This window comes from Chelonoidis abingdonii, chromosome 3, assembly GCF_003597395.2.
Source record: "Chelonoidis abingdonii isolate Lonesome George chromosome 3, CheloAbing_2.0, whole genome shotgun sequence".
NCBI lineage: Eukaryota > Metazoa > Chordata > Testudines > Testudinidae > Chelonoidis > Chelonoidis abingdonii.
The window spans coordinates 71,151,154-71,178,222 of NC_133771.1; the positions used below are offsets into that span (position 1 = coordinate 71,151,154).

The 27,069-nt window shown below is 40.7% G+C and overlaps 1 protein-coding gene across 4 annotated transcripts in view; it reads right to left on the minus strand.

Moving 5' to 3' along the window:
- Window positions 1-27,069, minus strand: part of RNGTT (RNA guanylyltransferase and 5'-phosphatase) — a 416,253-nt gene that overhangs the window by 201,687 nt on the left and 187,497 nt on the right. For 3 of the 4 annotated variants that reach the window (XM_075063841.1, XM_075063840.1, XM_075063843.1), the window contains exon 11: window positions 10,648-10,812. The exons of the other annotated variant lie outside the window; for it this stretch is intronic. In XM_075063841.1, coding sequence (XP_074919942.1) covers window positions 10,648-10,812 — 165 coding nt within the window. The remainder of the gene's footprint in view (window positions 1-10,647; window positions 10,813-27,069) is intronic. 4 annotated transcript variants of the gene reach the window in all.

Here is a 27,069-nt window from a genome sequence, read left to right on the forward strand (position 1 = left end):
TTATCATTTAACCTTCCAAGACCCATTGTTTCATTGGAAGTGATCTGCAACAATTCTCAGTGGGACCATGGGCTGCAAGAAGATAATCCATCTCCCACTTTTGCTAGACAGCATATTCATTAGACTATAACCTTTGGTGACATCATCATGGCTGTGACTGGCCACAGGACATTTCCCAAAGCAATTAGTGGCTGGCTTATGTTATGAAGAAGGGATGTAAGCCCTCATGCTTATGTTTTATATTACTTGCATATTTACACACTCTACTTAACAGAATAATGTCCTTATTCTCCATATAAAAGGATAATCCTGTTTTAAAATTCTGCTAAAAGATAGGTCTGAGTAATCTCTTTAACCTAAGGAACTCACTATTATAAATTGCGTAAAAAACTTGTTCATTTCATCAGTCTTAAATTTGTTGCCTTTCAATGTCATTGAACGTTTTCAAAATAAGATACTAAATCAAAAGAAATAATAATAATTTTAAAATGAGGGACTTAAAAATTCAGAACTTACTGAATTTGATGCCATCCCTTAGGTTTTCCACTTCGAGCTATGTTAGTAGTGGGGAAAATTAACTGAGTATTTGACTGAATTAGAAACCAAATGTCAATTTACCATGTTCTCATCCTTTGTATGTGACTTGATAGTGAATGATCATAAGAATTAAATTTTGTTCTTGAAAAAACAAGCAAGCTATAGCCCATACAATTCCAGCAGTCAAGTCCTAGGCAATGACTAACTCAAGTGGACCAAAAGCAAAGGGTTCAAAGTGTACTTAAAACTGTAAAAGCCTGCCAGCCTACCTTCTCATCATTCCACAAACAGTTCCCACATCTCCTAAAGAGAATCAAAGGCCAACTTACTTAATCACATACTCCTCTTTAACACTGATACTTACAGCCAACGAGGAAAGAGACAAAATACCAAGTGACTAAAGTGACCTATCATTCAGTTGTAATAATGAACAGTAAAGAAAAAAGTATACATTGTTCACAAACAACCCACAGATAAAATTTGTTTCTGTACAGTGTTTGAATAAGCCAAACAGTAAAAAGGCCAAACTAAAACTGTTCACAAAGAATAGTTTGACTGTGTTCCTAGTGGACAGTGACAGAAAGGATTATACATAACAGCATATTGTTTGATCATAAAAGCCGATTACTGATACTATGTGCTGCATCAAAACAAAACTTAAGTTCAGCAAGGTTAGTATACACCGAACTGTCCCTTTCTTTGTTTCCTATCCCTGACATCAGATCTAAGAGTCTCTTGTGAAATGAACTGCGGCTCTGCAAGAAAATTTCACTCTCCTCCAAAATAATAATGTTCATGGCAATACTGCAATACGCAGTCCATGCTTCTGACGTCTCAAGCAAATAATTAAGTGACTCCTTGAGACAAAACTGTAGGTACTACATTTATAGTAATAGTTATAATTTAAAGAAGCATGTTCATGTCACAGCCAATTAATCTGCAGATTAAAGGAGAATAAACCACACACACTAACTGCAATGCTAAATCCCTAAACCCAAAATGAACTCTAAAACCTATTTTATAATTCAAATTAGATAACAACAGTAAAAATATACTTCTGTTTTACATAACAAATGATTGCCTTTAAAATGTTAGAAATGCAGTACATTCCCAAACCTATGAAAATATTCACCATTCCTCTTTACTTTCATTAAACAATTCAGTCCATGTAAACTAGGAAAGGAATACAACTGAGATTCCGGTTTGTTCTGAATACTTGTTCCTGCAATTTACTTGAACTAATCAATACATAATGACCTATGAAGTTGATTATTTAAAAAAAAATAAATCAGGGAATGGGTTTGAATCTGAACAAAACTGTAAACGTTTGAATCTATAATTCAGAAAGGAATGCAGAGTAAGTCTTTGGGAGAATGAAGGCATATTTTCAGTATTAATGTTCAATTATATGAAATACGGTGATAGCCATATCCCAGAAGCACATTTAAAACAATATTAAACAGATCATTTTACTTTAAAGGAAAAGTAAGACGTAAGGTGTAGTTGCAAACTAGGAGGTGCTTTTCATCCTTATCTATCCAGATACTGGAAAAGTAGTAAAGATACAAAATAATGCATTGCCTCTTGTGCTTTTGCAAACATGGGATAGGAGGGGTGACAGCACATTATAGCCTATGGAGTAAATTAGCAATTACCCAACATTACCCCTTTAAGTACTCTGGCGGGCAAAAACGCTAAAAAGCTTATACTGGAGGGGCCAATGTATCAACTCATGATCTCGCAAACAAGTGAAAGGCTAATAAAATTAACGTGGACACTTTCTGATACTGGACTAGGTCAGGCATTCAAAAGAATCATCACTGTAGTCTGGGTTTCAAACATTGGTCTGAAACCAGAATGACAGGGAACCAGGAAATTCTGAAGGAGATCCCTAGGTAAACACCTCTTCCAAAAGAAAAGCACATCTTACTGTATTTACTTTAAAACAGGAGTTCTCAAACTGGAGATCAGGATGCTTCAGGGGGTTGCGAGGTTGTTACATGGGGAGTCACGAGCTGCCAGCCTCCACTCCAAACCCTACTTTGCCTCCAGCATTTATCATAGTGTTAAATATATCAAAAAGTATTTTTAATTCACTGGGGGGGTCACACTCAGAGGTTTGCTATGTGAAAGGGGTCATCAGTACAAAAGTTTGAGAACCACTGCCTTAAGACAATTATTTTAGCCTAAAATATACAGACTTGTCAGATGACTCACAGCTAAAGTAGAAGTGGCTGCTTCAAACTAATCTACACATCACCATGGAATAAATTTCTATTCTTTCATAGTTCATTAATCAGTCTAACTGAAAATTTAGAAAATATTAACAGTTTTGCACTAGTCTATGAGAAGTACTGCCTTCGTCATTCACTTACTTCTCTGCTTACTGCTTACTTTCTTATGCATCCATTTGTTCTGGATTAAGGTAACCACTAAAGTGGAATTTAACAAATACTTTCATTGTAACTGTCTTAACTTGTTGAGTTCCTTAGTATTTTTTAATTAGATCTGTAATTTTAAATAGGTGAACAGTAAGATTTAAGAGGACAACTATGAAGTCTCATATTTAGTATTTCTGAAGAGTTCAGCTTCTGTTTGAATTTGCCCTACTCATTCTTCTAAGAAGTGAATGTCTCACAATATGGTATGTGCTTGTAAAGAGAGAGAGGAACATACCTCAAGCGCATTCAGTCTAAGTCATGAGACTGCCCATTTGAGAACCTCAGCCCTTTGCAGATGGAACTTGCTATGCAGAACAATCAGTTACTGGGTTCTAAGATTTTTCTTCCTGCCCAGCTATGCTGGGGAATGCAAAGACACGGGGACATTAGTATAAACTTCCCAGATAGTTGTTTTAACCCACTGGGAAGCGATAGACCTGGAAACGTTGACTGTTCTCTTTATAGCCATGTACTACAAAAAAGAACAGACTTTCTAAAGAGAGTCCATTTTGTCCAAGTAACAACAACAACAACTTGGCCACTGTCTAAACAGTACACTATCTTAGGAAAGGAAGGTTAAGGACAAAATGAGGTGAGACAAATTTATTGATTAATGTGGAAGAACAAGAGGACCTTGAGAAGGAACTCAAGTGAACTTCCAAATACTACTTGTCAGAAAAAAAACTGGTAGAAAGGTTCCTTACAAGTCACTTAAGATAACCTTTCTTGTAGGAATTAAGAGGCAGATAATATAGGGAATTTTTCTCTAGAGGGCCCCGAATATGCATCTTGGGACATAACCACTCAAAGGAAAAGGCATCTGGATTCCCTCCTGATGCCTAATGTCTCTCACGCACAGCTGTTACATCAAGAGGTCTGTTGATAGATAAATCATATCCACACTTCTCTCTACTGCTAGTTGACAAGAGAAGACTGAGAAAATGTTCGAGCATATCATTTTGCCTACTCCATTTCAAACAGAGAAAACATTCAAACTATATGTAGTATAGGGTGACCAGACAGCAAGCGTGAAAAATCGGGATGGCAGTGGAGGGTAATAGGAGCCTATATAAGAAAAATACCCCAAAATCAGGACTGTCCCTATAAAATCGGGACATCTGGTCACCCTAATGTAGCAATACAAATAAGGTTTCATGTTTCAATGAATATGAAGATTTATTATTTGTTTGATTACCTTCAAAATATGCTGCAAACTTTTCACCTGTTGGGATTGATAGAGCAGAGCTGAGTGTTTCTAGATACTGGGAGGCTTCCAGTTTGCCATGCCATTTTAGTATCTAACTGTATTGTATAATTTTATACCTGCACCTAGAAGTGTCAATAGAGGCACAAGTATTGGAATGAGAGGCAAAGACTGAGAAGCGAAGTAGTAATTACCACTCATAACAATAATTCTTTACATTCACTTAAAACTCAGTGTGTGCTTAACACTATATACCGATTCCACGTTAAAACTTGCCAATATTGCCTCAGATAACTAAATGTTTGTACCTCAGTATTTGCAATATTACCTATACCTACTATACGAGATACCTAAAGTACTGCAAGAACTAATGCAAGGGTTCTTTATTTAAAGCAACTGACAACTTTTTAAGGATTGTCTATTGGCTTTCTGGTTTCCCCAGGAAGAGGATGAACAATGAACACATCAGCTGAGAAACTGACACAGAATGGCCATTTTAAGTGACCGTGTAGAGGAATATAGTACCTGTGTAAAATTAATAGCTACAAGCCCACATAATATGGATATTTTGAATCCAAGTGTAGGAAGAGAGATTTTCTTAAAGCAGTAAAATAGAATGACATTCTATATGTAGCCACAGACCAAAAGAAAAAAAAAACTGAAGCTGTAATTTTCACTTTCAATCACATGGTAGTTATGTTTATAGAACTTGATATTTGGGTTCAGAATATTTTTAATCTGACAATATTTTTAAAACAGACGTTTATAAAGTGCCGGTAAAGCAGACAGCATGATAGTACTGTTATGGAATTATGTTAATCCCAAAGTGCTTTGCAATTTTGTATTTAGGTTGATCTGGTACTGTAACCAGAGTTATACTGAAGTATCTGTTTATATCTAAAACATCAGAAAAAAAATTAAGGAAGGGCCAAGTAGCAGACAGAAAGAGGGGCACAATTACTTGGTCCCTTGGACAGACCAGAAGTACCACTCCCCTCGAGTCACACAAGGCAAGAACTTGACCAACTACCTCTTCAAGGGCATGCCCAGACTCCAAGGAGGCAATAAGACGCCCCCAAGAGTAGAGCTTCCCTATAGCCCTGTGACACCAGCACAAATAATTTATTTTAATTACTGATTAGTTAATGGGATGGGGTTGTGTGCAGTGATAAAACGATGACTGCTGAGAGAGGTAAAAAACTTTCCCTTTTTTTCCTTAAACAAAATCTTTTAAAAATATGATAATGTGCAATAGATCTTACATGGGCATAGCTCTCTCAGTCCTTACATTTTTAAAGCCAACTTGATATAATACATACATAAATAGACAGTGAGAAAATTTCATAATATTTTAAAAACATTCTGTAAATACAATAGGGAAGAATGCTCTTCAGATAGCTCTGCCTCTGCCTCATATAGTTGCTGACTGCCTTGCTTCATGAAAATGATACAAGACTATCCATTCAAAAACTCGCTATTTTACCAAACCAGTGGCAAAGGCAAGAATAGAAAAAATTCAGCAAGCAATATGTCAGAATCGGTTCTGAGTTTCTAAAACAAGTTACGATTTAGGACTTCATGCCACTAATATATAATTTTTCCTCCTAATCTTTTCACAAAATATTCTGATGGAGGAGAAAATTTAACACACAAAAAAAGTAGTGGAAACCTCAGGCACAAAAACAGAATATCAAAGCTTTATTAGTAACAGTAGCTTTATATCAACAATATACTTGACACTTTGTAATAATACATATTCTGTCTAGAAAAGCTTACAGTCCAGCTATACAACCTATATACGTTTGGAAGGGGACGAGATGGAACAAAAAGTAGTGTTATTTAAATTCAAAAACTTTAGATCCAAACAGTGCAAATATTCATATTCAAGGATTGTGAAAGATAGCTATACAAACAGTTAACAGGAGGAGTATAGACCACTAGAGAGAGATTTTATTTAAACGGTCAAGAAAATAAGCAATCAAACATGAGCGTAGCCTTCTGTCTTTTCAGGTGATAACTATAAAAAGGCGTTCCACATATCTGCTTCAGATCCCTACAGATCGTCATCTATTGGCAACTATTTCTAAACTGTATCGACTTTGACAGAGCTACAATACTAAAACCACATTTCGCTAAATTCTGAGCTTTGACTCCTGTCAGCAACTAGGTCTTAAGGGATAAGCTGTCAACAGTTAACAACGATATATAAAGCAAGCAACGTACCCATTTTAACGTTGCATATAATTTTTTAAATTTTATAAAAAACATTCAGCATCAGCATAGATTAATACTGCTGTTTAATTGGTCTACCAATAGAGACCAAATTTAAACTCTCTTTAGTCCATTACAATACCCGTAATAGATCACTAAATATTTACTAACAAATCATCAGCCTTTTCATTATCTCCTAAAAATGGGTATAAATTGCTAAATTCCCCATAAGACCAAAGTCTTTATAAGGAAAACTATTACAACATACAAATTCCCCTACAGAATTAATAACTAACAGCATGTTAATATAAAACTACTTTCACGATTAACATTTAACTCTTACTCCTCCTTAATTTAAATATATGCTAAGACACCTCTGGCTTCTCTCATTTAAACTGTTTTATACATTAGTTTCTTCTTGAAAGACAAAACCGATATTTTCATTAGTCTTTACTGTCTGCCTTAGTTTACGCTTGTGCACTGTTAGCTAAAAGAAAATATTTGAAATAAAACTCTTTTTAATATTCATTTCATAGTACTATCTGACTCTATTAGTATGTGATAGCTTTGCAAGTGGAATTTGAGATTTTTTTTTTTAGGGCAGCTGGATCCTCCTCACCTCCAGCAAGTTTATGTCACATAATTTCTTTCTTCTTGACCCTCTTTTCTTTTGTGCTGATCCACATGTGTGCCACAGACATAGAGACTGTGGTATGTCATTAGGACCCTGTAGTCCGGGAATCTCAGAGCTGTTCCTGAACTGTATTTGTCCCGCTGATACAGAGAATGGAGCATTTTACAGGGCATTTGAACTATTTTAGATCTGTTTTTGAGAGTGATTTCTGCGACAGAAGAAAATCTCTAGAGTTCCTGCATGTATAACCTCAATCATTGACTTACGTTTATGTATCAGAGGGGTAGCCATGTTAGCCAGAATCCACAAAAACAACGAGGAGTCGGGTGGCACTTTAAAGATTAACAGATTTATTTGGGCATAAGCTTTCGTGGGTAAAAACCCACTTCTTCAGATCCATGCATGACTGAGCCAAGGTGAGAACCACACTGGAGAGATACCAGGGCCGGGTCCAAAGCTGGCTGTAAAGAACTCTCCATGAGGGGAATTTTCAGTCTGAGTTCATGGTCCTTTTGGGCCTGGGTAGTCAAGCTGATGCAGTGGGTGCACTTCTGTGCGATGTGGCCCTCACCAAGGCAGTGGAAGCGCCACGAGTGACCATCATTCACAGAAAAGGCCTCCTGACAAGAGAGGCACCTCTTGAACCCAGGGGATCCCAGCATACTTCCAAGGGGGAGAGCTTCCAACTGCGGAGGGTGGGAAACAGGGAAGCATAAGGCAACAGGGAGGGAAGAGTAACTAAAAGTTGTGGTTTTTAGGGGGAGAAAATTAATGGAAATGGCTAATCAATCCTAATGTAGGTAAGTTAATGAGAGTATTTCTAAAGGTTAAGGAGGAAGAAGGGCTCTGATCCAGATTCTGTCCCAGACCAAAGGTGGCTGAGAAGGAACTGAAGGCGGCTGGACAGCACAGTGCTATTTATAGATGCTGCCCACAGTGCAAGATGGCGAGGAGCACATGTGTGGCCCAATGGGCAATGCTAATAATCTCCGATCCCAGGCGCAGGCGGCTCTGCTGCACCTACAGTGGAGCATCCATCGAGATACTACTCAAATAAGTTATGTTACCCATTTTCATACATGTGGAGGAACTCAAGACATTCCTTTTGAGGAAAGGATCAGATATTAGTTTTTAAAAGGGTATCTTAATTTACCCTGGCAGTGACTCTCCCTGATGAGACCAGATTCAGCTGGTGAGGGCAACATATTTCAGGTAAGAGTCTCATGTTGCACAGTGTCTGATTAATCTCAGCCCTGGCGAGACCCCACCAGATCACCTGCATTCCAGGCCTGTTACCTTCACAAATCAATAGTCCAGTAGCAGAATAGAGCTGTGGAAGAGCTCTCCCACTGTGAACCCTTACAGAATCCTAGGCATGTAGGGCTGGAAGAGACCCTGAGAGGTCATTTTGTCCAGCCTCCTGCACTGAGGAAGGACTTGCTTGTTGATGGAACATTTTTGGAGCTTCAGATTTGCATACTTGCCTGTTCCATCATGCTAGCTGGGGGCAGGGTGACTAAAATAAGGAGTGCTGCGAGGGCCCTTGAAGGGGGAAGCCATATCTTTAGCTAGGGAAAGTGAAAAGAAAGCCAGTTTGGCAACAAGTTGGTCCCAAAATTCTGAGTCCCCAAACATCCCGAAAACAGGAAAAACACATGTGACTTTTTTCTGAAGATGAACATTTGTTTCATTGATTTTTTGGAATTCTGCTTCTCTGCAGAAAAACTGACTAGACTGTGTTAATCAATCAAACTAAGCCAAATGGAAACAGTAAAAGTCCATATAAGCTGAAAAGTTAGACTGATTTTTAAAATATTCTATTTTAATAATCTAGGGTGATATTAGTATAACAGGTAAATATGTTTGCTGAAAAATATGACTTCTCGCCTAGAAATATTTTTTCCTATTCAAAGTATGGTCAAAAACAACTGACCAACAGAAGTTTTGAATGTGTGTATGATTGCATAGCACATTGAGCTCTGGAAAAGCTTTTTTCATGATTTGAATAAATATATTAAAAAGAGTTCAGTTTCCTTATGAATTTTTAAATCAAGTTAAATCTTCTGGGATCTCAGTACATTTCCAGTAACTATAAATTATACACAATGTAATCCTTCCAGATAATCATTTCTTTGCCTCAGATTTTTTTAAAACTCAAGCACAATTACTATATATTTCAGTCAAGAACTACTTTTTCCCTGTGAAAATTTTATTTTGAATTCAAAAATCTCTATACAATGTTAATTAATTAGTTACTTAAAATATTTTCCTGATTGGCAGTCCAAAATAACTTAATACACCTAAAGAAACAGTGGTCACCCTAATGATGCACTAAATTCACAAGGCTCAATCAGAAATAAAGTCTCTCTGGATCAGTGAACTCAGACCTCAGTGGTTCAGGAGCCAAAGCAGCAATCAACATTACATGAAAAAGCCACAGTAGAGTGAACTTGTTTCATTTACTGTAGTACTATATATTCATATTTAAACAGTATGACATGGGAAATATTTAGTGCATGTGTGTAATTATTCTCACAGGAAAATAACTTACCAAGTATTAGTATTTTATCAACTACAATTGGTTAATGACATAGTAAAAGCATCCTGATTGGTTAATAATTAAATCACAGAGTGTTTTAATATTAGGTGCTGCAAAGAACTGCAGGAGACACATAAAAGAACCACTTTTGGCTCAGGAGCCTCAGTCTGAGTACCACTGCTCTGGATGGAAACTTTCCCAGGACCTGTGCTCTCTATTAATTTATCACTCTGTTTGAAGACCATGTTCTAACAATTCTCTCTCTTTCATCAGCCACTCTGTCAGTCAAAAGGTTCTGCAATTTCTGACTACTCCCCGGCAAGCCCATTCCCTGCCGCAAACTCAAGGCAATAATAAAAACACATGGAAGTAGGTGATTCAATGCTCAACCATTACATTCAGCTGTGAGTATTTTGCAGAGGGCTACATATGACTAATTGCTATGGTAGGGATGAGTACAAATGAGCAGCTAGCTTTAGGAGAAATAAGGGTCACATGCTGACCAACATGGAAGAATTTAAAATAGTTATACAGAAGGAAATCACCTTTCTACACTGCACAATGAGAATTAGGAACTCTAACATTTGTAAATAAACAGCTAAATAAGGTAACAGAAAATCAAGGAACACATTAAAAAAAGGTAACAGGTTCCTGTCTTCGAATCCCAAGCATTGATTCTTCAGGACCTGAAGGAGGACTCTATGTAGCTCGAAAGCTTTTCTCATTCACCAACAGAAGTTCATCCAAAAAATGATACTACCATTCACATCTCGTCTCTCCTAATATCCTGGAACCAACACAACTACAACAGTTCAGCATTGTCAGACAAAACCAAAGTTTGTGTAAAAGTAAAGAATGGTTTTGTAAATGGAGAAAATAGTACTCCAGAAGGAATAGATAGTTTAAAGCCCCAAGCCATATTCAGTGACCCTAATTCCCAAATCCTAGCCAAGGAGCGCTGAATACTCCGTTAGCTATAGCAATGTCAATTGCTAGAGTAACAGAGGGAAAACCCAGATTCAGAACTAAGCTACTGTCTTTAGCACCACAACATTAATAAACCTAAATTCAATAAATTTACCTTTCTTGCAGCGTGGATGTCAAAAAATGGTTTGTTTCGAACACTGAATGGTTCCTGTGCTTTGTCAATAAGACCATTCTTCATCTTTTCATGCCGTGGAAATATTATCTCTTTTTCTATACATGCTAGTCGAATGTTAAAATCACATTCTCCAACTGGCTGTCCCTGCCAAGTTAGACAAAAAATAATATAAAAAACCTAAATGTTTATCAAATTATTATTAGACTGAAGTTTGCCTTACAAAATATTTATAAACAAAATATTTACAAATATGCAGATTCACTGAATATCATCAAAACATAACAAAATATACATATTCCTGTTAAATTTTCCAGCTTGTAAATATTTCTCTAGGGTTGAAGAGGTCTGATGCCCTATCGATCCAATGATAGCTTATTTAAAAAAAAAAAAAAAAAGTCCTGCTAAACTTGTGTGTTCAACTAAGAGAGCAAGTAATCTAAAATTGATGATTTCATAAGTATAGAATTGTGTAAGATATCCATAACAGTATTTTAATATAGTGCTGTTTTACTATTATTTAGTCCACTTTGTTCATAATTTTTAATGACAACTAGCTGAAAATATAACTTGCAAAGCTTGCAAATATAACTCAAACCCTTGTTTCATGTGTATTACAAACACCTTTTGTACCAATTAGAGATTAGCATTTTTGCTACAGAAAATGAAGTTAAACACAGTTGTAGATTAGAAAATCTGCAAAAAACAAAAACAGACACCCAAAACTAGTATTACATAAAGACAGCAAAAACTAGTAGAATAGATTATTGCTCAGTCACAAGAGGTACTAAAGTTCTTGTTTAATTCTCAGGTGTTAAACTGTGACCTTTCAAGAGTATAGCTGTGGGATCTAATTTTAGGTACTGACACTCAAAAAAGCTACCACTCCATTGTTCATTCAAGCCAATCTGTGTGGAGCACACATGAAAACACATCTACATAATAACTGACCTTGTCCACTCAGAGGAAATTTAATGGTTAACTAAACACTGACAGATTTATTTTCTATTTACAATGTGGGAAAGTACAGGGCATCACCACCTTGATCTTTGCAACAAGTTACGGAAGAAAAGACCTGATTCTCAATGAGTCTTTTCTGGTTACATATTTTGAAACTGAAAAGTTGAAGTTCACTACCCCATTATTCTGCTACTTTTCCTAAAACCACTTCCCTGCTCACTCATCTCTTATAAGAACTTCAAAAAACTAGGTCTAATATTTTAAATCTTTTATCCTGAACAAAATAGGAAATTGCGTTCACACCATTATTTTACAGTTAATCATTTAAAAGAGTTTTACTGCAGTGGCAAAAATTGATTTGAAGCCATTAGTAGCTAGCAATTTCAATTCTTTTAACTGATTCCATATGATATCTTCTAATCACCTTATTCTCTCTGCCTTAAAGAATCCTTTCCCTTCTCACACCTACTCTGAAGTAATTATCTCCCACAGTTCTGACACTCAAATTTTTATTTCAAAGCTAGTTACAGTATATTACCACTGGTTTCCTTGTGTAAGGGTCAAAGTTAGACTGATGTAAGAGCCTGTGGTTCAGAAATCATAGGAAATAGCTTGGAAATAATTCATCAACCACCCAAGTAAAAAAACTGGGATGGGTTTCACTCTTTCAAAGCATCCACTTTTAGAAAGGAACAGAAATTTAGCATAATCCTGAATTTAAATCAAGGACATATTGAATTCAAGTAGTGTTAGGAGGGCTTTTCTTTGTTATTAGCAGTTTACCATGATTAGCAAGTGTTGCTAAAGAATGAAATATAAAGCACTAGAAAGAAATAAGACAGACTTGTCCCAGACTGATCTGAAGTCTCCAAATGATAATACTCAATTTAAAAAGAAGACTCCAGCTTTTAGCAAAAAATAGTAAAACGTAACATAGGCTGTAATAAATAAATTGGAGGAAAAACTAAAAATTGGAGATTGTTTAAATTCCCTCCTACTGTAAGAGAGAGAGATTTTTAAACTGCTTTAAAAAAACATATATGTTTTAGAATCCACTCTGGACATTTAACACTTGACATGTCTTATTAGACATGAATCAGACTTTTTTTTTTATACCTATAAATATCTGAGTACCTGAACTGACTTCAGGATTTTGCAAGTTCTGATAATTTGTGAAGGGAGGTTGCTATTGGTTCAGTGCTGCTTGATGATATGGCACTTTAGCTGTGTTTTAATGTGTTAATTAAAAAGGTTTTAAATTCTGTTGCAGACACTACTCACGTTTTGTTCCATGAAACAAATGTTTGTTGTGATAGTGTATTTCAGTCTTAAACACAATTATCAAAAAACATTTGTGTCTAGCCATTTCGCCGCCCCAAGCACGGCAGCACGCCACAGGGGGCGCTCTGCCGGTTGCCAGTCCTGTGGCTTCGGTGGACCACCTGCAGATGTGCCTGTGGAGGGTCCACTGGAGCCGCCTGCCGCCCTCCCGGCGACCGACAGAGCGCCCCTGCGGCCTGCCACCCCAAGCACGCGCTTGGTGTGCTGGGGCCTGGAGTCGCCCCTGATCTACACGAGCATTGGCAATTGTGTTAGCATGGTTAATGAATGTGTAGTAAACCATGAGTAAAAATTCAAGTCGAGACATGCCCCCAGAGAGAAAAGAAGTCTGCTGAATTAACACCTCTTCCTATCTAAGCTTTACAAACATGGTGTAACTATGTATAATTGTACTGAGAGATCACAACACAAAGTGCTGTGGTTATAATCCATAGTACTTTTGTTAACACGGTTTTGTTTTTAACACAAGGAGAAAAAATCAACTAACCCAGTTCTTCAGGTAGGAAGTGGGGAGGCTGAAAGTTTCTCTCCATCAAGCCAAAACACCAGATGAATGAATGACACATGATGGATTTAAATGGAAGACTAACTTTATTAATTATACCTCAGAAAGGAACACTATACTTCCTCCCCCCCATCGCCTTCTCACATGAGCCATTTACTGGTTCCAGTGAGGGTTACAGGGCTTCAATCAGAAACCAAACAGTAACTCAGAGTAGACCATCCCCGATCTACCCCATGGACTCAGCTCTGTTGTGAAAGCTCTCTCCTTCCCTCCCACACGTAAAAGGGGGTGTGATGACAGAGGCCACCAGGTGGTGGGAAGCAGAGAGTGCATCAGTCTACGAAGATGTCAGATTCCTCCCGGCTTACAAGTGCTAAGTCCAACTGCAAAATGTCATATCTCATTTACCTCTGGGAGCTGGCCCTTTTAGCCTTTACCTACTTTGGACACCAGATAAGGGAGACACCAGCAACTAATATGGGTACACCCTGCACCCGCCATGCCTGGTATCCATCTCCTGGCTGACCCAACCCCTGGTCAAGGAGCCAAACGCCAGGCCCAGCATTTGACAGATGTACTCCATCATACCTAAAATAGCTCAGGACCAGATACTATCAGATATGCCTGTGTTATCACAGTCCACTCCAAACTCCATAATTATCCTAGCTACCTCAGGGCTCACATTTTTTCACATCCTGTCAACATGGGCTGGCTCAGTGGCCCCATCCACCAAATTCATCTTGTGAACATCTCAAACCAAACCAACTGAGCGCAAGGCCATAACTGCAGAATCAGCTCCACATCCCTCTGTATCCTAATCCTTAAATTTAATCCAGTGCAGTCCTCGAAAATCATTTTTTGCCCCAGTGAATAAGCAGGACATCAGGTGAGTACAGCTCAGCCATCGTTGCATGCAACAGGGATATTAGCTGCCTCAGCCCATATCATCAAAGACAAGTGGCATCAGCATTGAAGCTCAGTTGTGATATACTTTCTGACGTGGCTACCTGCTTGTGGGTTCAATGCACAACAAAATGCCCCCAGATACAAACATCAACTCTCCCTCCCAATGTCTCCATCTCAAGCAGGGATTGTATTCTGATGCACCCTGTGTCCATCAGCTGAGCTTTTCTCCCTGGTGCATGGAACCTGTTCTTCACCTTGGAACCCTGAACCACGACTTGGTATAAGAGGTGCTCTGGCAATTGTGGGTGGCCAGAGACTGCTTGGGCAGTAGGATCTGTGTACCCATCTGCCAGCCTGTGGGTATAAAATAGATAAACTGCTCCATCTAAGAAGTGGGACTCCCATGAGAACTTGGCTGGGTCTCATTTTCTATCCCAGCAGCCCAGCCCCCATCACCCCTTCTATAAGGCCCTGTTCCTCATGCCACAGAAGCAGCAGTTCCTCCTCTCTCCCCCTTAAATGGAGCCATCTGGCTCTGACTTCTGCCACCCTTGACTGCACCATCTCTGCCACCCTATCTACAGAGGCTGTGGAGACCACACAGGTCCCTACAGGGTGGCTATGTTCCACCTAGTAGTGTGCCCCATTCCTCTCTAATGGGGACACAATTACACAACCAACCAGAACAGCAGGGAAGATGGGGAAGAAACTTTCAGGCATGGAAGCTCCCTGTATCCTTGCCCCACTACTGGAGCAAGCTGCCACTATTGCTGCTAGGGAGGAAGGGGTGGGGGTCAGTCCCAGCCGAAGACCTAAGCCCATGTGGAGAAGATGACCCCTCTGAATCAAAGTTCCCCAGAATCTAAAATCCTTCCAAACCTTTGTTACTACTTGCCCAACATGTGCTGGATCTTTTCTCATGCCTCTCCAGTGTTGTCCAATGTTTTCTTACTCCAGATATGGCTAAACAGGAACTCCTCCTTTGCAGCTAACTGGAGAGTAAAAGGCTTTTGAAAAGCCCAGGCTAGCTTAAATTAGCTGCCAGGTGCCTCTCCCTTACCTATCAACTGGCCCAATCCCCCTTGCCAAGCCAATGGCTAAGCAGAGAACCAAAGGAGGGGAGTGGGGGGGGAGGGGAAATCCCCTTCTGCCATGCATTTTGGACTTATCTCCTTCCCTGCTGTCCAGTCACAGATTGTCCTCTGCTAAAGATGATGGAAGGGTATTTTGTCACGTCTGAGCCTATAGTTTAAATAGCACAAACTAAATCCAAACAAAGCAAATTTTATAGATATGTTCAATCAAAATGTATGTTCCACCATACATTGAATCTTTGGGTGGGAAATGGTGCAAAAAAACCTTTTAATTAAATGTAGGATTTCAGGACGTGAAAACAGCAGACAAAAGATAAACAGTCATGGTAAAGGAGGAAAAAAATTCACTAGCCCAATAGGGATTCTTCAGGTAGGATGTGGAAAGGCTGAAAATTGCTGTTTATTTTGTCATGCCTGAGCCTATGTTGTCCAACTATACCACAGACATTTTCTTATGGATAAATGTGCAGATGGAAAAAGTGTGGTATTTGAATTATAAATCCCCCAAGCACAGTGTTTTTAATGGAAACACTATCACAGTGCTGCCAGGCTCTACTTCAATAAAGCACTCTAAGTCTGTGTATCCCGCTGATATTTAGTTTGGTCTGGGATGGACTAAGAATCTCTCTCTTTTTTTTTTTTTAATTTGGTCTGGAAATAAACTGCCAGCAGAACATATTCCTTTTTATTCCCAAAATCAGTACCTTAAATAATATGAATAATTCAGTACATACTATATACACCCACACAAAATATGCATATAAGTACTGCACATGCCTTGATTTACTGAACCATAACAGAACATATGCCACAACTGCCTTAACAACTTTAATGATTCTAGAACAAGACTACGATATAAACATAGGCTAAAATGTCAGCCTGTGGTAACATGATCACTGACAGTTCAAAGCGCACATAGCTGACATCTGCATTTCCAAAGAGAAATCCCATCACATCCCTCCATTTTCAGAGGGCCCTGCAACCTACCACCTTGAGTTCTATACTAATAGACTAGTATATATTTCTCTTGACAGTGGAATTATGATTGTGGATATAAATTTTAAATCTTCATTTATTTAAGATAGCTTCATGAATATATGTATTTAAATAAAGTTAATTAATGTGAGGGTGTCTTTTGCCCCCTAAATAAGGTCTATAACATTTCAACAACTTGGCAGTTGAATAATGCATCTTAATTTCTGTATTTTTCTTTTAGAAGAATGGAAAGTAAAATATTTATGGAAATAAAAAATGCCGTAAAACTTAGAACATTAAGGTTTTTCATTTCTAAAAATGAGACAAATGGCAAGACTGCCATTAGAATTTGACAACACATTTTAAGATGAACATTTTCTAACCCTTAGCACTGAATCACTCAACACATAGACAAGCTAATGGCAAAAACCCTAAGCATTTAAAATGTTTTATATACTTTATCTGTGGTACCAGGAAGCTACAGAACATGAGATACTGTTGCTCGAGATAAGAATGCAAACTAATGTGGTATAAGAATTTATTTAATATTTATACAGTGTACATTCATATCACAGAATACTGCTGTGAATTCTCCCACCTTCAGAAACAGTTTGGGGGACTCAAAACAAACCCCCCTGTATAGAAGCATATTACAAATATTTATACTCAAGAAGTAAGTTCAGCAATAACTTTCATTTTAAAAGCAATTAATATTCAAAATGACTCCAAATATATAAATTTTGTGTTTTACAAATTGGATATGTTGAACTCATTCTGTGGAATGGGCAAAATTCCATTTTTAATTATCTTAAAACAATGTATTTTCCATCAAACTACCCCAGGCCTCCCACTGATGTTAGTAGCAGGCTTGCACAAACATCAAAGGTAGAATGAGCCATTTACATACAAACTAACCAGCCACAGGCACTAAAATGTAGTTATCATTGAAATCAGACTATTTGTAAAGTAAAATACTAAATATAAGACTGACAGCATCTGGACCTTCCTTATCACTATTTATTTGCTAAGCCCATTAATTGTTCCGTACTGCATCACATGGTATGGACATATCCTCACCTACGATAACAGTCATTCGTTTCTCTTTCTTTCCCTATCCTCTTTTCAATGTTTCTCCTTCTTTCTTCATTGCCCTCATCACAGCAACTCTAAATGAAACGGTTAATGTTGCCATTAGGCTATGGAGTTATTATCCCTAATTAGATGAATGAGAGCTGGGGAGTTCCCACCTCTTGGAACCATCATTACTTTCAGGCTGTTTGCAGACTCTGGAAGATGCTGCATCAGTTCATCTTCAGTTCATTTATAGCATGTCACAGACACTTATTTTTTAATAAAAGCATCAACTATGCAGAACCTGTACATCATGAAGGCCACGAATGTGTCAACGAGGCGCGGGGTTTGATATCACTCATCTAGAAACTAATTCATCAAGACCAAATAATGGAACAAAACAGCTCCACACTATAAATTACTTATTATATGGCTACCTTCAAAATTCAGTTAAGAGATCTTAATTTACACAATTACCATTGGTTTGTAAGAACCACCTTTGCAATGGAGCAGCATATTTCACAAATTAATTAGGATAGACCCAAAAAAAGTGTCTACTTGTAACAAGTATTATTCTTAAGGAATTATTTTTAAAACAAATCATAACATACTGAGCTTTTTGGGGTAAGGTTTGTATCATCTGTGTATTTGAATAGTACTTAGCATATTGTGGCAGCTACAGGTATAAATAAATAAATAAATAATAATATAATAAGTCAATGACAACACATTCTTTTTCAAAAGAAAGCTGTTTGCGTTTTGCTCACTTTTCTTTTTTTCTGATTTATGTCCTTTGTTAAGAGGGAAACATTGTAAAGCTCACCCCTCATCCCCCACCAGTCCTACACCAGAATATAGGGGTTGCCCCTCTGCATGCACACATACACAAACTGCAAGAGAAGCATCTGCAGCTGTTCAGAGTCTCTGGGAATGGAGCAGGAGAGACCATGAGGCTCTGCCCTCACCTTAGCAAACACTATGCTGACATTTGTAGACACTTCTGATCTACAGACTTGAGATCGCTGAGTACAACTTCTGATTAGCAAGATACATCATGAGAGAATTTAAAAAAAAAAAAAGAAGCACTCTAACATCCAGTCCAAGATATGGGAACGAAGAACAAGGAGGCAGAATGTGGGGAAAGTGAAGACTGTACGAGAGGATAGGGCTGGATTAAGGGCAGACAGAGAGGGAGCAGATAAAGGAAAAGGAGGAATGGGAAAAAAAGTACCGTATAACTCGATCATTAGCCCATTCATTTATAAGCTGACCGCCCAAGATAGTTAGGTAAAAATAGTAAAAACTGTATGACCCTTTCATAAGCCGACCCTATATTTAGAGGTCGGTACCGTGAGGAGCTACAGTGCCTTCTTGGAGTCGGTGACCTCTGGTGCCGTCTGTCCCAGTCCTTGCGGTGCGCACTTTGATCTCAGTGCCTGCGCTCCCTCAATGTGGAGCGGTGACTGGAATCTCTGCTGCTCTGCACCCAGCCAGACAATCTGGTGAGAGTCAACGGGGACTGGCACGGGCTGCGAGCAGGGCGGTCACTCAGCAGAGAACAGCATTGGGAACCTTCCCTCGACCGTGAACAGTACTGCCTGGGTAGTGACTGTGGCGGTCCGAGCACTGGCTTGCCTCTGAACCAGGGAGCCACTGGGATTGGTGCACCCGGTACCAGGAGAGACATTACATCTCGAGTTGCCTGCAGGACCTCCAGCATGGAGGGCACCTGTATGTGGCCACTGGCGTCCGGGGAGGCCGGCTCGGAGTGGGCTCGGCTACTCTGTTCAACTTGAGTCGGAGGCTGAGAGATCGAGGGGGATCGAGAGCTGCCCAATGTGGGTCTAGTCTTGCCCCCAGTCTTGCCCTAGTGCCTTGACAGAGAAGATTTCCTCTTCATCTTCTTAGAGTGTTCTGTGGATGGGGAGCAGTGCTGGCTGGTGGAGGGCACTGCTGGGTTGCCGCGCACCAATGCTGCAAGTGCTCGGTGCCGCCTTGGAGCGGCATAGCGGTGTTGGGGCCAGGGCTGACTCCATCAATATGGCTTGGAGATATATGTCCCTCTCCTTCTTGGTCCAAGGCTTAAATGATCTGCAAATCTTGCATCTGTCGCTGAAGTGGGTTTCCACAAGACAGCGTAAACAGATCACTTACGGGCATAGGTGGTTTACAAGTGTTGCACGACTTAAAGCCCGGGGCATGCCCTGACCCTGGCACACTTCTCTACTCTAACTAACCTTTTACTTTTTTTTCTACAGATACTATCTACAAACTAAACAGCAATCCAAACAGGGAAAGCTATGGCAGAGAGCTGGAGAACAGCAGTTCCAAAGCACCTTCACTGGTGACAAGAAGGAACTGAGGGTGGGGGGAGGGAGCAGCACCCTGTCCGAGGGGTCACTAGGGGCGCTCCCCTACAAGTACTGCTAGGCGAAACTTCCAGCACCGATGCACATGGTGAGCATGCACACCTACTGTGGAATGTACATGAGCAATCATTCAAAGAACAATCCACACCCCTGAAGGATGTAGTTATGCTAATCTAACTCCCAGTGTCAACAGTGCTAGATGGATGGAAGAATTCTTCTGTTGATCTAGTTATTGCCTCTCAGGGAGGTGGATTAAATACAAACTACAGTCAGGAGCACTGGAACCTATGTAGAAATGGGGGAGCCAACAGGGCCGTAACTCTTCCCCCCAAGGCACTGCCCCATGGTCAGGTCAGAAGCCAGACCCGGGACATGGAAATAGCCACCCAGGGAGTCCAGGACACTATGGGGGGCCTGGACCCTCCACCGGCCCTGGGTGGAGAACATAAGAATATAAGAATGGCCCTACTGGGTCAGACCAAAGGTCCATTTAGCCCAGTATCCTGCCTTCCTATAGTGGCCAGTGCCAGGTGCCCCAGAGGCAATGAACAGAAGAGGTAATCATCCAGTGATCCATCCCCTGTCGCTCATTCCCAGCTTCTGGCAAACAGAGGCTAGGGACACCATTCCTGCCCATCCTGCCTAATAGCCATTGATGGACCTATCCTCCATGAATTTATCTAGTTCTTTTTTGAACTCTGTTACAGTCTTGGCCTTCACAACATCCTCTGGCAAGGAGTTCTACAAGTTGACTGTGCGTTGTGTGAAGAAATACTTTTATTTGTTTTAAACCTGCTGCTTATTAATTTCATTTAGTGACCCCTACTTCTTGTGTTATGAGAAGTAGTAAACAACACTTCCTTATCTACTTTCTCAACACCAGTCATGACTGTATAGACCTCAATCATCTCTCTCCTTAGCTGTCTCTTTTCCAAGCTGAAAAGTCCCAGTCTTATTTATCTTTCCTCATGCGGGAGCCATTCCATATCCCTAATCATTTTTGTTGCCCTTTTCTGAACCTTTTCCAATTCCAATATAACCTTTTTGAGATGGAGCGACCACATCTACATGCAATATTCAAGATCTGAGAATACCAGGGGTTTATATAGAAGAACATGATATTTTCTGCCCTATTATCTATCCCTTTCTTAATTACTCCCAGCATTCTATTCGCTTTTTTGACTGCTGCTGCACATTGAGAGGATGTTTTCAGAGAACTATCCAAAATGACTCCATAGAATATCAGGGTTGGAAGGGACCTCAGGAGGTCATCTAGCCCAACCCCCTGCTAAAAGCAAGACCAATCCCCAGGCAGATTTTTGCCCCAGATCCCTAAGTTGCCCCCTCAAGGATCGAACTCACAACCCTCGGTTTAGTAGGCCAATGTACAAATCACCGAGCTATCCCTCCTCTAAGAGCTCTTTCTTGAGTGGTAACAGCTAATTTAGACCCCATCATTTTACATGGATAGCTGGGATTATACTTTCCAGTGTACATTACTTTTCATTTATGAACATTAAATTTCATCTGCCATTGTGTTGCTCATCACCTGGTTTTGAGAGATCCTTTTCTAGCTCTTCACAGTCTGCCTGAGTCTTAACTATCTTTAGTAATTTTTTATCATCTGCAAATTTTTCCAACACACTGTTTACCCCTTTTCCCGGATCATTTATGAATATGTTGAATAGGACTGCTCCCAGGCCAGAGCCCTGGGGGACACCACTATTTAACTCTCTCCATTCTGAAAACTGACCATTTATATTTACCCTTTTTTCCATATCTTTTAACCAGTTACCAATCCATGAGAGCACTTTTCCCTCTTATCCCGTGGCAGCTTGCTTTGCATAAGAGCCTTTGGAGCCTGAGCATTTCACAGTCACTATCAGCATCCTGGTCAGGTGTTCGGTAATATACCCCTACCATTATATTCTTGTTATTAGAGCATGAAATTTCTATTCATAGAGATTCTATGGTACAGTTTGATTCATTTACGATTTTTACGTCATTTTATTCTATGCTTTCTTTCGCATATTATGCCACTCCCCCACCAGCACGACCTGTTCTGTCCTTCTGAAATATTTTATACCCTGGTATTACTGTATTCCATTGATTATCCTCATTCCACAACATTTCTGTGATGCAGTCATAAACAGATAGTTAAGGGTTAATGCCTCTTTTACTTGAAAAGAGTTAAGAAGTTCACCTAGCCTAGCTGACACCAGACCAGAGGAACCAATGGGGGAACAAGATGTTTCAAAAGGAAGGAGGGAAGTTTCCTTTGTTTAGAGTCAGTTTCAGTTTCAGCTGGAGTGGAAAAGATCAAGGAACCAGCTTCTTATCATAGTAGTAACTTTTAGAAAGGAATAAATAGGTTTATATTTATTTTCTTTTGTAACTTGTCTTTGTGCAATTAGGGGAATAATCAAATTTGGGTATTCTTGTGTGTACTAAGGTTTTTGCCCAGGGGAACATCCTGTGTTTTAAATCTGGAGAGAATCCTGTGGCACCTATAGACTAACAGACGTTTGGAGCGTGAGCTTTCGTGGGTGAATACCCACTTCGTCAGACCAGGTAGTGGAAATTCCAGGGTAGGTATATATATATGCTGGCAAGCAAGCTAGAGATAACGAGGGTTAGTTCAATCAGGGAGGATGGGGCCCTGTTCCTAGCAGTAGAGGTGTTGAAAACCAAGGGAGGAGAAACTGGTTCTGTAATTGGCAAGCCATTCACAGTCTTGGTTTAGTCCAGAGCTGATGGTGTCAAATTGCAGATGAACTGAAGCTCAGCAGTTTCTCTTTGAAGTCTGGTCCTGAAGTTTTTTTGCTGCAGGATGGCCACCTTAAGTCTGCTATAGTGCTGGCCAGGAGGTTGAAGTGCTCTCCTACAGGTTTGTATATGCCATTCCTGATATCTGATTTGTGTCCATTTATCCTTTTCCATAGTGACTGTCCAGTTTGGCCGATGTACATAGCAGAGGGCATTGCTGGCATATGATGGCGTATATTACATTGGTGGACGTGCAGTGAATGAACCAGTGATGGTGTGGCTGATCTGGTTAGTCCTGTGATGGTGTCGCTGTTGTAGATATGTGGGCAGAGTTGGCATCAGGTTTGTTGCATGGATTGGTTCCTGAGCTAGAGTTACTATGGTACGGTGCAGTTGCTGGTGAGAATACGTTTCAGGTGGCAGGTTGTTTGTGGGCAAGGATTGGCCTGCCACCCAAGACTGTGAAAGTTTGGGATCATTGTCCAGGATGAGTGTAGATCCCTGATGATGCGTTGAGGGTTTTAGCTGGGGGCTGTATGTGATGGCCAGTGGAGTCCTGTTGGTTTCTTTCTGGGTTGTTCTTGCAGTAGGAGGCTTCTGGGTACACATCTGGCTCTGTTGATCTGTTCCTAATTTCCCCGTGCGGGTATTTGTAGTTTGAGAATGCTTGGTGGAGATTTTGTAGGTGTTGGTCTCTGTCTGAGGTGTTAGAGCAGATGCGGTTGTACCTCAGTGCTTGGCTGTAGACAATGATCGTGTGATGTGCCCGGAGGAAGCTGGAGCATGAAGGATGGGCGTAGCGGTCGGTAGGTTTTCGATATAGGGTGTGTTAATGTGACATCACTTATTGCACGTGGTGTCTAGAAGTGGACCTCCCCCCTGAGATGGTCAGGCTGAGGTTGATGGTGGTGAAGTTGTTGAAATGCGTGGTGGAATTTTTCTAGAGTCTCCTTTCCATGGGTCCAGATTGATGAAGTGTCATCAATGTAGCGTAGTAGAGAGAGGGCGTGAGTGGACGAGACGCTAGGAAGCGTTGTTCCAGGTCAGCCATAAAATATTGGTGTATTGTGGGGCCACGCAGGTGCCATAGAGTGCCACTGATCTGGAGATATATATTTGTCATCAACTTGAAATAGTTGTGTGTGAGGATAAAGGCACAGAGCTGCAGCAGCCAGTTGTGCTGTGGCATCAAATCAGGATACTGTTCCTGACAGCTTGTATTCCATCTGTGTGTGGTGTTTGTGTAGAGAGCTACATCATGGTGCTGTACCTCAGGAACCAATGCATGCCAAACCTCGATGCCAACTCTGGCCCACATATCTACACCAGCGACACCATCCACAGGACCTAACCAGATCAGCATACCATCAACTGGTTCATTCACCTGCACGTCCACCAATGTAAGTATACGTCATCATATGCCAGCAATGCCCCTCTGCTATGTACATCGGCCAAACTGGACAGTCACACTATAGAAAAGATAAATGGACACAAATCGAATATCAGGAATGGCAATATAACAAACCTGTAGGAGAGCACTTCAACCCTCCCTGGCCAACACATATGAGCAGACCTTAAGGTGCCATCCTCAGCAAAAACTTCAGGACCAGCTTCAAAGAGAACTGCTGCCTTCAATTCATACTGCCAAATTTGACACCAATCAGCTCGGACTAAACAAGACTGTGAATGGGCTTGCCATTCAGAACCAGTTTCTCCTCCGCTTGGTTTTCACACTTACTGCAAACAGGGGCCCATCCTCCCTGATTGAACTAACCTCTGATTATCTCTAGCTTGACTGCCACAAGATAAATATAATACCATACCCAACCATAGGACCAATATTTCCACATACCTGGTCGACGAAGATGGAGTTATCACCCACGAAAGAGTCACGCTACGCAGAAACGTCGGTTTAGTCTATAAAAGGTGCCACAGAATTCTCTGCTGCTTTTACAGATCACAGAAACTAACACGGCTACCCTCTGACTAGCTTGTTATTAAAATCTGTAATGTCTTGAGATCCAGACTTGTATGCTGTCCACCCAGAGGTACTTCTTACTACACTTTCTATATCTTTAATAAAAGCTTACTTTAAGAACCTGACTCGATTATTCCCCCTGTTTTTATCAGATCCAAGGAAATTGGATCTGGACTCACCAGGGATTGGGGGGGGGAGGGAGAGGGAAGGAGTAATTCTTCCTTGTTTTTGAGATCCAAGAGAATTGGATCTGCACTCACCAGGGAATTGGTGGAGGAGTCTCTCAAGGCTACCCAGGGAGCGGAAGGTTTTGTGGGGGAAGACAGAGTTTCCCAGATGACTCAGACATCTGGATGGTGGCAGCAAAACCAGATCTAAGCTGGTAATTAAGCTTAGAAGTGTTCATGCAGGTCCCCACATCTGTACCCTAAAGTCTACAGTGGGGGATGAAACCTGTGACAGATGCCTATTATATTAATATCCTAATTTAATAAAAGGCATGTATTTCATTATTTTGACTTCTAACATTGGTATATAAGCATTTTAAAAACTTGTCTCCTTTTAGCTGTCTGCCATTACATGATGTATTTGTTTTATTTGACTGTTTCTGATCAGACCCTGCCTGTATTTTATCATTTTCCATCCTCTCGTACTCACTATGACATAGAGACAGGGCCGGCTACAGGCACCAGCTTATCAAGCAGGTGCTTGGGGCGGCCACTCAGGAGCGAGGCGGCACTTTCAAGTATTCGGCAGCAATTAGGCAGAGGGTCCCTCACTCCCGCTCGGAGCGAAGGACCTCCTGCTGAATTGCCGCAGATCGTGATCGCGGCTTTTTTTTTTGGCTGCTTGGGGCGGCAAAACCCCTGGAGCTGGCCCTGCATAAAGATTCTCTATTAATAGATCCTCTCCAAAGTGATATCCAAACCATATGATCCTCCGCACCTGTCAGCTTTCCCGCAACCCTTAGTTTAAAAAATTGCTCTATGACCTTTTTAATATTAAGTGCCAGCAATCTGGTTCCATTTTGGTTTAGGTGGAGCCCATCTTTCCTATACAGGCTCCCCCTTTCCCAACAGTTTCCCCAATTCCTAATAAATCTAAACTTCTCCTCCCTACACCATCGTCTCATCCATGCATTGAGACTCTGCAGTTCTGCCTAACTGGCCCTGCATGTGCAACTGGGAGCATCTCAGAGAATGCTACGATGGAGGTCCTGGACTTCAATCTCTTACCTAATAGCCTAAATTTGGCCTCCAGGACCTCTCTCCTATTCTTCCCTATGTCATTGGTACCTACATGTACCACGACCCCTGCCTCCTTCCCATCCCTACACATAAATCTTTCTAGATGTCTCGAGAGATCCGCAACCTTCGCACCAGGCAGGCAAGTCACCATGCAGTTCTCCTGGCCATCGCAAACCCAGCTATGTTTCTAATGATCGAATTGCCCATTACTAATACCTGTCTCTTTCTAATAGCTGGAGTTCCCTCCCCCAGAGAGGTATCCTCTCACTCTGAGGATACATCATCATCATCTGGAGGCACTAGGGTGCCTGAAAGCAGGCCCTGGCCCATGTTCCGGGCTCACGCCATCAAGGGCAGGAGGAGGGCCCAGGCTCCCCACAGCAACCTGGGTTCCCTGAGTAGCTCTTACCACAGCCCAGCTCTGGCTTCCCGCTTGGCCAGGGTTGGGGCCTCAGGGAAAAAGAGGAGCAGGGGCCGAGGCTCGTGGCGAACGGGGGCTAAGGCCTTCCTCAGCCCCCTACTGGGAAGAGGCTGGAGTCTCTAACAGGGGCTGCGCCTCATGGAGGGGGAGCTAATCACATTAGCAACTCCTCCACTGTGAAGCTCTGCCGCTGCCTGAAGCTACTACACCCATGTTAAAAAATAGGTGGGTATGGCCCTTCCACTTTTGAAGGTGTAGGAGGAGCATGGCTCCCCTGGCCCAGTGCCCCTGATTACAGTGCTGCAGCACTTCAATGTAGACACTCCTACAGCAACAGGAAAGAATTCTTCCATCAATCTAGCACTGTGTACACTGACAGTTAGGTCAACATAACTACATCATCTTTTCAGCGGTGTGGATGTTGCTACAAAAGGGGACATCAGCCATTAAAAACTAGATGTTTTCATCTTGACTTCTTACAACCTTCAAAATGTAGCCATCACTAACATAAATAATCCAGCCAATTAGCAAGGTAAATAGTCTCTATTTAAAATTTACCAACCCTCAAAACAGTTGTTTTCTAGTGATTTTTAACATTCATGTCATCTTTCCTTTGGGATAATAAATATAATAGCACAAAGAACAGGAGTACTTGTGGCACCTTAGAGACTAACAAATTTATTTCAGCATGAGCTTTCGTGAGCTACGGCTCACTTCTTCGGATGCATAGAATGGAACACACAGACAGGAGATATTTATACATACAGAGAA